Raw genomic sequence first — 11,594 nt, 5'->3', positions numbered from 1 at the left:
TATATTGGTAAATATATTTTCCTTTCGTAAGGGTTATCAAACAAGTTCGAGAAGAGGAAGTTATTCAGATTCAAGATTACCAGAAACATTAATTTAAAGTCCCCCATGGTGAAAATCCATCCATTTTTAATATGCTTTAAGACAATAATGTGTAAATTCATAAGTCGACAGCATTGCTGAGTATTTTCTCCTTAAAACTGCAGTGAACCAAAGACAGTCTCAAAAACACGCTTTGAAATCGCTGGTGTTTCTGACGTCACAAACTACCTTGTAACCAATCAGATCAACGTGTGATCGTCAACGAGTGGATCTCTGAGTGAGTGAGTGAGTGGAGGCGGGGCTCATTTGCATATTCATAGAACCGCGTATACTAAATGAGGCAAACATTTACAAATGCAATTTTGGCGATCAAAGAGGAATTTTAAGGGATAAAATGATTCGCTACAGGAGGACTTTAAAACAATAATGATGTCAATTTTGATTTCATGGTGACTTTAAAGGATACTGTATACGAAAGTGTCGTTCTGAATCCTGAAGCCACTCTAACATGTCTGAGATGGAGGGACACACGGCTGATCTGGACACACACGCAGCGAAGTCAAGAGTGTGTGTGTTTCTCTCATAGAGCTGGAAAACAGCAGAAACCCGCTGAGCGACGGCATCTCGCACTCGCTGGAGAGCAACCCTGGAGACAAACACAGTTACACCAGCAGGGATATCATCAGGAACAAACTCATTTACTTCAGTACTTAAAGGGTAACTAAACCCCTGGTCAGAGCCTGACTCCACCCACTGGCATTATTTGAAAAATGCTGGAAAAGTGGGCAGAGCCTAGCAGAGGGGGGCGTACACCTGAGACGCATCTGTCTGTATGGAACTTGCCTACGTCACCAACAACCCCTTACGTCACGAACCACCCCAAACATCCAATAGGAAAATTCAACTGCAGTAGCCGCCGTTCAACCTGAAGAGGGCAGCACTCAGACGTGTTTACACCATATATTGTAGAATTAAAACACTTTATACACAAATGTCAAAAAAGTTGGTTTAGGGTTTAGTTACCCTTTAAGTACACTTTTTGAGTATATGTACTTTACTTGAGTATTACTTCTTGTGGAAACTTTTTACTTTAACCTCATTAAATTTGAAAGACAAATATACTTTTTACTCCACTACATTTTTGTCAAGGTTCTTGAGTAGAAACGTCAGTCGGGAGGATTTTGGTTGGAAATGAAAGTCGGGTTGATGTCAGAACCCGATGATTATGGTTGTCTATTTTTAATCAATTCAGTTGATTAATTTCTATAGGTTTTATAACATTCTAAACGCTCTTAATTCCACAGATAGTACTAACTGGTGTGTTTATACACTAGGTTGCTTCAGAGGCATAAGGTACTTTAAATATTACATGCAACAATAATAAAACATGCATTGCCAATTACTCTTTACTTTTGACACTTAAGTACTTTTAAAAACGAGTACTTCTGTGCTTTTACTTCAGTAAAACTCGGTCTTTACAACTTTTAACTTCACTGAAGAAAGGAAGTTGTGTACTTTGTCCACCTGTGTGTGCACTGAAATGATGATCAGGACTCACATGTTCTCTGCTAGTTTCCCGAGCGCTATATCCACAGCCAGAGAGAGTTTGTAATGAAGGCGTTCGTGTAAACCAGGGAAACTAGCGAGAGGAGTGTCTGCGAGCTGGACGTGTTTCAAAGCCTTTAACTGCACTGCAATGTTCCCTATAGAGCTCATGAGAGGCTCACAGTCCGCTAGTGCACTGTCCCACACGGCTTTATTCGCTTTCAGAACCGCAAAACATTGCTTGAGCTCTTGGTGCAATGATAATAAAACGGAACTTGACATTTTTAAACTCCGATGTTATTTACAAAGAATTGATATTAGAACTGTATAAAATATGGCATTTAAAGCTTATCCAGATACATATTTTATCTGATAACTGTGACTGAGCGTATAAAATCATCCCGTTTCCACATGTGAGAATAGCGCTAAACTTCTTCCGGGAAATGTATCATCATCCACCAATCCGCTTAATTCTCTCTGTAGCTGTGACAGTGAAAAACGCAACCATTGGCCAGATTCTTCATGCACTGATCTTATTGGTCAGAACACGGAGCTATTTACAAAGCGAGGGTCAAAGCTGCATGCTGATTGGCTTAGAGATGTAGCAGCGTTAAATTTGAAATCCTGTTTCTTAACCGCCTCAGTCAGCGAGACATACCGTTAAAACCAACACGGACGGGGTTATTACGATAAGAAAAACATTAATTTGATTTAATTTACTAACACATACGAGCGTTATCGTCGTAAAGCTGAAGGAATCTGTCGTCTTTGTCGATCAGTTTCACCATGGCGCCCAGAAAACGCACACAAAATGCTAAACCCAAGAAGAATCCCAAAACTCCCAAACTGGAAGCTTTTCTGCTGGATTTTGACGACGAAGGTTTATAACTTTACTCGCTGTATTCTGAATACACAATGTTTAGGCTGGATTTTGTCTATATTTTCTGATTATTCTTTGTTTTCAGTTCATACCATTGTTGAAAGGCTGAAGGAGAAGACGAACAATCTTCTGAAAGATGCAGATAATCTTTATAAAACGGCTCTGATCAAGCTTCCCATGGCCGTGAGGAAGATGAACTGGATCCAGTACTGTAGTAAGATATTATTCTTTCTGTTTGACCACATCTGTCAAATATGAGCATTCTTACAGTGTCAACATTTGAAGTGGATCAGAACCTTTAATCAAAGATATACATTAATTTTGAACAATACCCGTTTTCGTTTTAGCACAACTTTTATGAACTTTTATGATCCTCCTCAAATGTTGACTACTGTATGACATCAATTGCACCTTTTTTAAGTAAACAAATCGGTTATGGTCATAAGAGACATGCATAATAATGTAAACAACTAGAAAAATTGCCAATCAATAAGAATATCATGTAACTATACTTTGGTATTCTGACTCACGATCCTCGTTTTACCTTCAGATATAGAGAAGCCAAAATCTCAAGTGGACGATTCAAAGGTACTTCCATTAAACAAGTTAATTACACCAATGTTTTTGTCAAATCCATCACTGTTGTTATTGATTTTAGTCTCTCTCTCTCTCTAGGTGAGGGAAGAAGCTGCTCAAGTGGAGCTTGCTATTGCTGAGAATCATGCGATTCCCAAATGTGCTGGAAAAGGTAATTTTTGTCTTCTTGTAAAGAACTTCCAACTTGTAAAACATTCTCTCCGGCTTTTCCAAAGATGATTTTCTCGCTTTCGCCTCATTTGCAGAAGCTAAGAACGGTGCAAACTCAGAGGATGAAAACATCGCTCCTCTGAAGTCTACAGTGAAGAAGGTTTGTGCGAGTATGGGTTTTGTAATCTACATAACTGGCATTCAAGTCATGTCTTAAAGGGATAGTTCACCCAAAAATGAAAATTCTGTCAGTATCTGTCATAAATTTAAACATCTAAAGCGCTATTTGGACGGTAATTGTTCCTCATGGGGTCGTAAGGTATTTTCAACATTTATCGGGGTTAGTCTGTGATTTTATTGTTGTCCGAATGCAAAATGTCCGTTTTTCTCCCCACAAGCTTTTTTTCTAAAGCCAAAACAGTTTGTTACTTTAATTTCCTATTATCACTGTAAAGCTGCTTTGAAACGATATATATTGTTAAAAGCACTATATAAATGAAGGTGACTTTATTATCATTAATGAAATGGGCGAAAAACTCTCACAGACCTTATCTAGACATCAGAACATCATATGCTCTGTTCATACAAATCTGATTGGCCGTTCAGATTGTGACTTGGCATTAGCATTAGCGTAGTCTATGCTTATATTTATGCATTTGACAGATAATTCAAGGTATACTTCTTATCAGTTAATGCATTCCCTAGGAACCGAACTCATGACCTTTCCCTCCCAGGACTCATGCTTCACTGTTTAAGCTGCAGTTATTTGTGTTGAAGAAAACGCTTTGTGTACGGAAGCATAACTCTTTCTCTTTAATGTGTCTGATGTAGAAGAAAGCGTCCAAGAAGGCTCCTTCCACATCCAAGAAGGCCAGAGCTCTTTCCATCAGCAAACAGAGCAACACCATCCAGAGGTACAGCATACATCATCACACTTTTACTCCCTGACGCCAGTGTTTGCTCTCCTGAAGTCTCCATCCGCTTGCTTTCTGTCCGCAGATCTACGAGAAAGCCTCTGATCACTCCTGCGCGGAGTCTCCTCGAGTCCTCGGTCATCGGCTCCACGCCGCTCATCACGCCGCGCTTCGACCCCAGGTGAAGAACTGCACGTTAGATTATACAACCCCAAATCAGATAAAGTTGGGACATTTTGTAAAATGCAATAAAATCAATAATCTGTGATTAGTTCATTCTATTTAACCTTTTATTAGCTGACAAAAGTACAAAGAAACTTTTTCCAATGTTTTCACTGACCAACATAATTGTATTTTGTAAATATGAACAGATTTTGATGGCTGCAACACACCCCAAAAAAGTTGGGGCAGAGACCAAATAAAAGTGAAAAGATTATCCAGATTAGATTATCCAACTATTTTGAAACAGTCCACGATGAGCAGGTGAACTGGTAATAGTTGAGGGTGTCGTGTTTGGGTGTAAAAGTGCTTCTCAGTCTTTATAAGCATAGATGAGTCATGGCTCATCACTTTGTGCCCAATATCATGAGAGAATTGTCAAACAATTAAAAAAATCCCATTTCTCAATGCAAGATTGCAAAGCATTTATCATCTTCCATACATAATATTGTCACAAGATTCAGGGAATCCAGAGAAATCTCAGTCTGTGTATGGCAAGGCAGTAGACCTCTGTTGAATGTGCGTGACCTTTGACCCCTCAGATGGCATTGCACAAGATACCATCATACTAATCTGTTAAATACAGCCACGTGTGCTCAGGAGTCATGTGGGAAACCGTTTTCACTGAACACAGTCTGACTCTGCATTCAGAATCTCTGAATCTGTTACGCAAGGAGAAAGCTTTACATCAGTTCTGTGTGGAGATGCCGGCGAGTTCTCTGGGCCTGAGCTCATCTCAGACGGTCTAGAAGACAGTGGACATGTGTGCTGTGGTCAGATGAGTCCATGTTTCAGCTTGTTTTGGGGAGAAAATGGAATCGAGTTCTCAGTCCCAAAGACGAAAGGGAGCAACCAGACTTTCACCAGCGACAGGTGCAGAAGCAAACATCTGTGCTGGTATTGAGGTGCATCATTGCAAACGGTATGGGTCACTTGCATTATTGTGAAGGGAACATTGACATGATGCATATATTTGGATTGTACAGAGACATAAACTGCCATCAAGATCACATCTTTCCTGGGAAGCAAGACAATGCCAGGCCTCATTCTGTACATGCTAAAACTGAGTGGTTTCTAGACACTCTGCACCACAGAAGGGATGTTCCTCCTGTTTACTGCAGTCCAGATATGTCTCTTATGGAACATGTATGACCCATCATGAAAAGGAGAATCAGGCAACGATGACCACAGACTGTTGAGCGGCTGTCTTGTATCAGACAAGATTGGGCAAATATTCCACTAGCAAAACTCCAACAATTAGCATCCTCAACTCCCAAATGATTAAAAAGTGTAATTATAAGGAAAGGTGAAGTGACACAGTGGTAAACATGCCTCTGTCCCAAGTTTTGTGTGTTGCAGCCATCAAAATCCAAATTTGTTCATATTTACAAAATACAATTATGTTGGTCAGTGAAAACATTGGAAAACTTTTCTTTGTACTTTTGTCAGCTAAAAAAAGTTAAAATATAATGAACACATCACAGATTCTTGATTTCATTGCATTTTACAAAATGTCCCAACTTTTTCTGATTTGGGGTTGTACTACACATTATATGTAATGGCTTTTTACACAACGCAATCACTGTTTATTAAGACAGGTTTTTGTTTTTTTGGGTGGGATTTTCTTTTTATCCCTCCATGAATCGGAAAATACTGTCAACAGACAAACACGTTTTCACCATATTTTTAGGAATAAAATGTCCTGTGAATCAGTCAAGTGATGTATTTAACAAACCTCTGTAAAAACTGCTCAGAAACTAAACTTTACAATCACATTTCAGCATATTAAAACACCCGGCATTATATGGTGATGAAAGTCATCAAAATCTAAATAATTTTTGCAACCCCCAAAATCTACAAAAGAATCTGATCAAAGTCTGGAAAACGTGACTATAGGGGCTTTCGCACCGGAGGAACCGTTTCATCGTTCCTAGATCTATTGGCGGAAGCATCCGGATGTTGGCGTGTTCGCACCGCAGGAACTAGGAACTCTTTTAGAGGAACTAATTTACTCCTTCAGAGTCGGTCTAACCCAGCGCTATAGGAACTACAGTGACGTTAGTGTTCGCTGATTGGCCGAACGCACGCGAAACACCAGCACCCGCCATATTAAAAAAGCTTTTTAACACCCAGATTATAGCCTATATATTTACTCCAGAAACTAACTCTCTGAACATGTAAAACAGTGAGAGATGAAGCTCTCAATCTTTACGCTGACGAGAAAACCAAACGCACCTTTGAGGAGACTGAGAGAAACATGATTATGTATTTCTGCTCAGCAACACTGGACATCAAACACACGCCATACGCTAATAACTTTTCATAACTCTCTACTTTCGATGTGTAGCAGTTCTATCTAATAACGTATGAGACAGGACTGTTAGACAGATCGTAAACTGATGTCCTAGAACTACCCGGTGCGAAAGCCGTATTAAGGACTAATGTGTGTGTGTGTGTGTGTGTGTGTGTGTGTGTGTGTGTATAAGAGCGGCGCTATTCTGGATATATTGAGAATCACAATTTTTTTAGAGATGAAGATTTTCCTATGATTCTCTCCCATGAGAGATGGCTACACAAAATAACATGTAATTTACTGAGTTTCTGAGAATTAGTTTTTGTAAATGTGTGTTAAAAATGATGATTTTGATTCAATGACCCACTCATAAAGAATTGTTTCATTATGGGTTTAATCAGCGTTTTTGAATTAATCTTTTAATGGAAATGATTCAATGACAAACACTTTTAAGTCACTTTTCGCCTCTTACTCGGGCCGATTTCATGAAGATAGACTGAGTATAACTTAGATATAGTAGATTGAAACAGAAATAATTATACGGTGTGGTTGAAAAGACTGGATCAGAACGCAGATCTGAATGTTCGCTGAAGCTCGAGTGTATAAGTGTGTGTTGTCTGTCAGATTGCCGAAGACTCCAGGATTGAGACTTGCGCGTCACCGGGAGAAGATCTACAGCATGTCGGTCAACGGGTCGCCTATCGCCGGCGGTGGACAAGACCTGGTCATCAGTGTGCCGCTGGGAAACGGAGAGGTCAGAGACGTGCTCATAAAGACTCACTCTACTGACCAATCGTGGTGATAGAGATAAATCCAAGTGAACAACAGCCCTTTAAAATGACTTAATACATATAATAATTCATAATTGGTTAAAATAAAGTATCAGAGTAAGTGATCATATGGGTTTTATTGAACAAAACTGTTAAAATACACCTTGTAAAATAAATGATATAAACATGTGTACGTTACGTATTATAACAAATGCCTACAGAAGCGCCAACGGCCTTGTGATAGTTGTTGTTACATCACGGCATGATCAAATCCTTGTTTAATATTGGCCAAACATTTAATTCAAATGTCCACTTAATCTTTAATATTTGGTCAATTCTGAACAATAGAAATGCAACAAGAACATGTGCACATCAAAACATGCAAACTCAGCGAGGGTTTAAACTTTTATTTTGAAATCGCGATGAACAAGTTGCATATTTAGAAAGATTTATGTATTCTCCTGTTGGAGTAGATTTACAAATGAGTTGCGTTACGAATCTTGTGGAATGGGGCACAGTGTTCCCAGATGAATGTTATAAGCAACACACTCACACCATGCAGAGATAGTTTGAGAAACCCGAGACGCTCCACGCTTATAAATGATAACACAGACGCGGTTTGCGTTTCATAGTGTCAGACTTTTTGCGTTCCCAAATGCACGTTATTGAAAACCTAAACAAACGGCACATGCAGAGACTGAGTGTGTGTGTGTGCGCAGCGTTTACTGGGAACGAGCTGATGTGCTTTTAACATGTAATCTGATTCTGCACACATGTAAATTAAAGCGTCATGCTTCCCTGTGGAAAATAAATAGCGCCATATATTTAATTGAATCGCAGCCTTTGTGATTTCACAATAGCACTATGCTATATTGTGATTTTAAATGGTTTTAGTCTCAGAAACCGGTGTAAAAATGCGGTTCATTGGTTCTCGTCTGTGGAATGATCCGATAAAATCAGTTTTATTTTTTCCCAAATTCCGTTTTTTTCCGTTTTAATTTTTGGGAATTCAGTTTTTTTTACCCTTTACTGTTTTTAGTCGTAAAAAGAGTGTGCTTTTAATGTTGTAATACATGTAAATGTAGACAAATAAAACAGGAATGACCTTAAATTTATTGAGGTAACAAACATCACATTTACTTTTCAGGACAAATACTGCATGATGCAAACACTGCACTTTAAATTTAAATAGCGTTAAAAATAAAAAATAACGAAACGCAATAGGCTATGTGGCGGCCGGTGTTGATTCTGTGGCGCACCGCGACGAATTAGTCGATGTGTGGGAAACACTGCATAAGTCACGTGGGAACTGCTCGGCTCGGTACTGAGGGCTTAGCGTCAGGTTTCTTAACTTTTTTGCCGACGAAAGCAGAGCCGCGGAGAGCCGCTTCGCCATGCTTTCGTTGTTTTGAAGGGGGAGGGGCAGCTGAAATGACGGGAGAGGTTGTGTCGCCCACATTTGCTTCCCCCGGTCTGCATTTTACCCAGAAATACGTTCTTCTCCCACTCAACAACGTGATTTCAAACATAATTTCATTCCAAATATGATTCCGCGAAATTCCGCATTAATTTGCCAATTCCGTGATCGCGCAAATTATAGGGCCCTATTTATGCATGAAAAGGTTTTGGTTTTTTATCATAAGTTACTTTTTCTTTTTTTTTCTTTTTTATAATACATGGTTCCCACGGGTGCTTGAAATCCTTAAAAGTTTGTGAATCTGAAAAAGAAAGGTCAAGGCTTGGAAAATTTTGCAAGTAAACGCATAGATACAGGTTCTTGAAAGTGCTCGAATTTATTTTGTGCAAGAAGTTTTCTGGGGAAAAAATACATATTCCCTCCAGTCCACTAATGTGTTATTTCACCAACACTTCGTGGCCTATGCACACTAAGATGCTTGATTATCGTTAGTTACGCGCATTTACGCCTGACGTTAAGAGTTTCCCGCGTGAGGTACTTTGTTGTACGTTGCCATGACGTTCACACGCACAAAACTGCTACTCAACGTTTCACAGACACGCCATAAACATTGCAAAAATAGGCTGTTACACGAGCCTAAGCTCTTCTCAATAAAAGCCATGCAAAAGTTAATATCAGACATTTGAAAATACAGTATAGGAGGATGTACTGAATATTCTTCAGTTTTCTGATCAGATCTCTGTCATACGGTCAAAAATAAATGTAAAAAAAGATTTTTTGCATAGTTTGACACATGAAAACTGTAACAATTTATCTTTTAAGGCAACACGATGTAACCTTGCTCTCTCTTGATATGCGTCTCCACATTAAGTCCTTGAGTTTGAGGCTATTCGACCTGGAAAGTCCTTGAAAGGTCCTTGAATTTATAGTTACCCGAGGTGTGGGAACCCTGATAATGACTCCGTCTTTCCTTGGTTTTATTGTATTTATATGATATTTCTATTTTTGCAACTGAATTTTTGCCATGCAAATAGCCTTCAATACTGACATGGCATTAAATAAAGCTGCTATCTTGATGTTTTCAGTGTGTTCAGCTGCTGGCCAGTGAGATGGACTCTGTGGATCTGAGTCTGCTGGATGAGAAAGCCCTGCAAAGCATCAGAAACCTGCAGGTACGGCCCGCACTCGACATGCCACATCCTCACTGGATCCAGTTTAAATTGAATCAGGGTTTCTGTGGGTCTTAATTCACTCTAATTAAATCCTGAAGGTCTGAAATCAGAGCAGAAATTCTTAAATTCATAGTCATCATGGCATTAAATGTTTCATTCACTGCAAAAATGTAAATCTTCCTCAGTAATTTCGTCCTATATTTTCGATACAAATATATATAAGCATCTATAAATCAAGAAAGATGTGTAAATGTGTGTTTTGTCCTTAAACCAAGAGCTAATATCTGTCAGATGAGTTACAACTTCCCTTTGAATTAAGAAGATTTTCCTGAGCTCTCAGATCGATATTTGTTCTAGTGTTAATCATCGACTCACTAAATTCAACAGAAAACAAGACTTCATTTGTTATAGTTTTTCTTCTGAAGTAAATGTCTTGATTTAAGAATAAGATATTTGTGCTAGAAAACAAGACTGAAATACTGAAGGTACAGTAAAAGCTATTTGCATGTTCTAGTGATCAAGAGCAGAGCGACTAAAGCTGCTTTTTTTTGTATTATATAAAGCAATGGATATCTGTTGAAAATTGTATTTTCAAAGTTTGTGTTGCTAATTTCTCCCTAGACGTTTAGAGAAGACGTACTGTTCCCTTCTATTTATTCCTTAAAGTGTCTTTACTTGGTCTTAATGTCTTTATAATAGTCTCTTTATAACACTTGCAGAAACCCTGTCATTTTACACTATTAAATTGAATTTTAACACCTTCTGTAAATTGCATAACTTAAAACGCCTGTTCTTTTTTCTAACGCAGAATCGCCTCACGACTCTTTGTGGAACATCGAAGTGAACTTTCCATTCGCACCATCAGCACTGTGTGTGTACTAGTATTCATCCCCATTTTATCCTTGTTTTATAACCATGTGTGGGTTTTACTCCTTTTCTCTTTCATGTTTTCATGTGCTATAGTTTCATTGCAATGAGCTTTTAATAGGTAAATGTAAATAAGAGAAGTTCTAGCCATCATAATCTGTGTTGTACCACCTTTTTGTAAATACGACTCTTAAAAAGACCCTGATTCCACATCCCTGCTGTCTCCTGCTTGTTTACATGCATTCATGAGTTTATAAACAAGATTCAGTGTATGAACACGGGGATTAAACAACGGATTTCCGTTAATTCCAGGGTTCCCGTCTGTCCTTGTGTCTTAAATTCACTTTGCATAATTTTAAGGCTGTAAATATGCGTACATTTCTCAAATAGTGTAATAAATGTCTTAATTTCAGTTAGTTCTGTAATCTCTCCGCTCTCGATCCACTCCGGGTTTCCATTCCCGCTCACGGAAAAACTGCTCCATGCTCACTCCATTTTAAAGGCCTCATTATGCTTCTGCGTTAACTCCACGGCGTAGCTACGCTGTCACTCCTACTGCGTCGTGGCCGTTTTATGGTTCTGCGTCAGGTTGAGCTGCATCGCGGTGCATCTGACCAATCACAGCCCTTGTGGTCTGCGTCGCCTCGACGCGTAGTTACAATTTTTTGGAGGTGCACGTCGAGCTACGGCGGACGGGTTCGCAGCGACGCAGAGGGGTCTGCGGGGGTACG

At 39.1% G+C, this 11,594-nt stretch overlaps 2 protein-coding genes across 2 annotated transcripts; one reads left to right on the top strand and one right to left on the bottom strand.

The window, feature by feature from the left end:
• Window positions 1–376: 376 nt before the first annotated feature.
• LOC143740579 (AFG2-interacting ribosome maturation factor-like) lies at window positions 377–1,996 on the bottom strand. Its single transcript, XM_077232543.1, has 2 exons — window positions 1,598–1,996; window positions 377–685 (listed from the first exon to the last, which is right to left on the bottom strand). Exons 1-2 carry the CDS (start codon window positions 1,864–1,866, stop codon window positions 484–486), a joined length of 471 nt encoding a protein of 156 aa, XP_077088658.1. The 5' UTR covers window positions 1,867–1,996; the 3' UTR covers window positions 377–483.
• Window positions 1,997–2,224: 228 nt separating this feature from the next.
• cdca8 (cell division cycle associated 8) lies at window positions 2,225–11,075 on the top strand. The gene is made up of 10 exons (XM_077232542.1): window positions 2,225–2,464; window positions 2,550–2,678; window positions 3,015–3,052; window positions 3,140–3,212; window positions 3,307–3,371; window positions 4,043–4,125; window positions 4,211–4,306; window positions 7,262–7,391; window positions 9,910–9,996; window positions 10,805–11,075. The coding sequence occupies exons 1-10, from the start codon at window positions 2,371–2,373 to the stop codon at window positions 10,838–10,840; spliced, it is 831 nt and encodes a 276-aa protein (XP_077088657.1). The 5' UTR covers window positions 2,225–2,370; the 3' UTR covers window positions 10,841–11,075.
• The last annotated feature ends 519 nt before the right edge of the window (window positions 11,076–11,594 follow it).

The sequence above is a fragment of the Siphateles boraxobius genome, unplaced genomic scaffold (assembly GCF_051911475.1).
Source record: "Siphateles boraxobius isolate OS27281-9 unplaced genomic scaffold, OSU_SipBor_1 173, whole genome shotgun sequence".
In the NCBI taxonomy this organism is placed as follows: domain Eukaryota; kingdom Metazoa; phylum Chordata; class Actinopteri; order Cypriniformes; family Leuciscidae; genus Siphateles; species Siphateles boraxobius.
This window is presented reverse-complemented; position numbering and strand designations above follow the sequence as displayed.

Excerpts from the sequence above, each read along its gene's own strand:
- cdca8 (XM_077232542.1), top strand. The coding sequence starts at position 2,371 with ATGGCGCCCAGAAAACGCACACAAAATGCTAAACCCAAGAAGAATCCC. Across the intron at positions 2,465-2,549 it reads GCTGGATTTTGACGACGAAG|TTCATACCATTGTTGAAAGG; the intron begins GTTTATAACTTT and ends CTTTGTTTTCAG. Across the intron at positions 7,392-9,909 it reads TGCCGCTGGGAAACGGAGAG|TGTGTTCAGCTGCTGGCCAG; the intron begins GTCAGAGACGTG and ends TGATGTTTTCAG.
- LOC143740579 (XM_077232543.1), bottom strand. The coding sequence starts at position 1,866 with ATGTCAAGTTCCGTTTTATTATCATTGCACCAAGAGCTCAAGCAATGT. Across the intron at positions 686-1,597 it reads GGGAAACTAGCAGAGAACAT|GGTTGCTCTCCAGCGAGTGC; the intron begins GTGAGTCCTGAT and ends GTTTGTCTCCAG.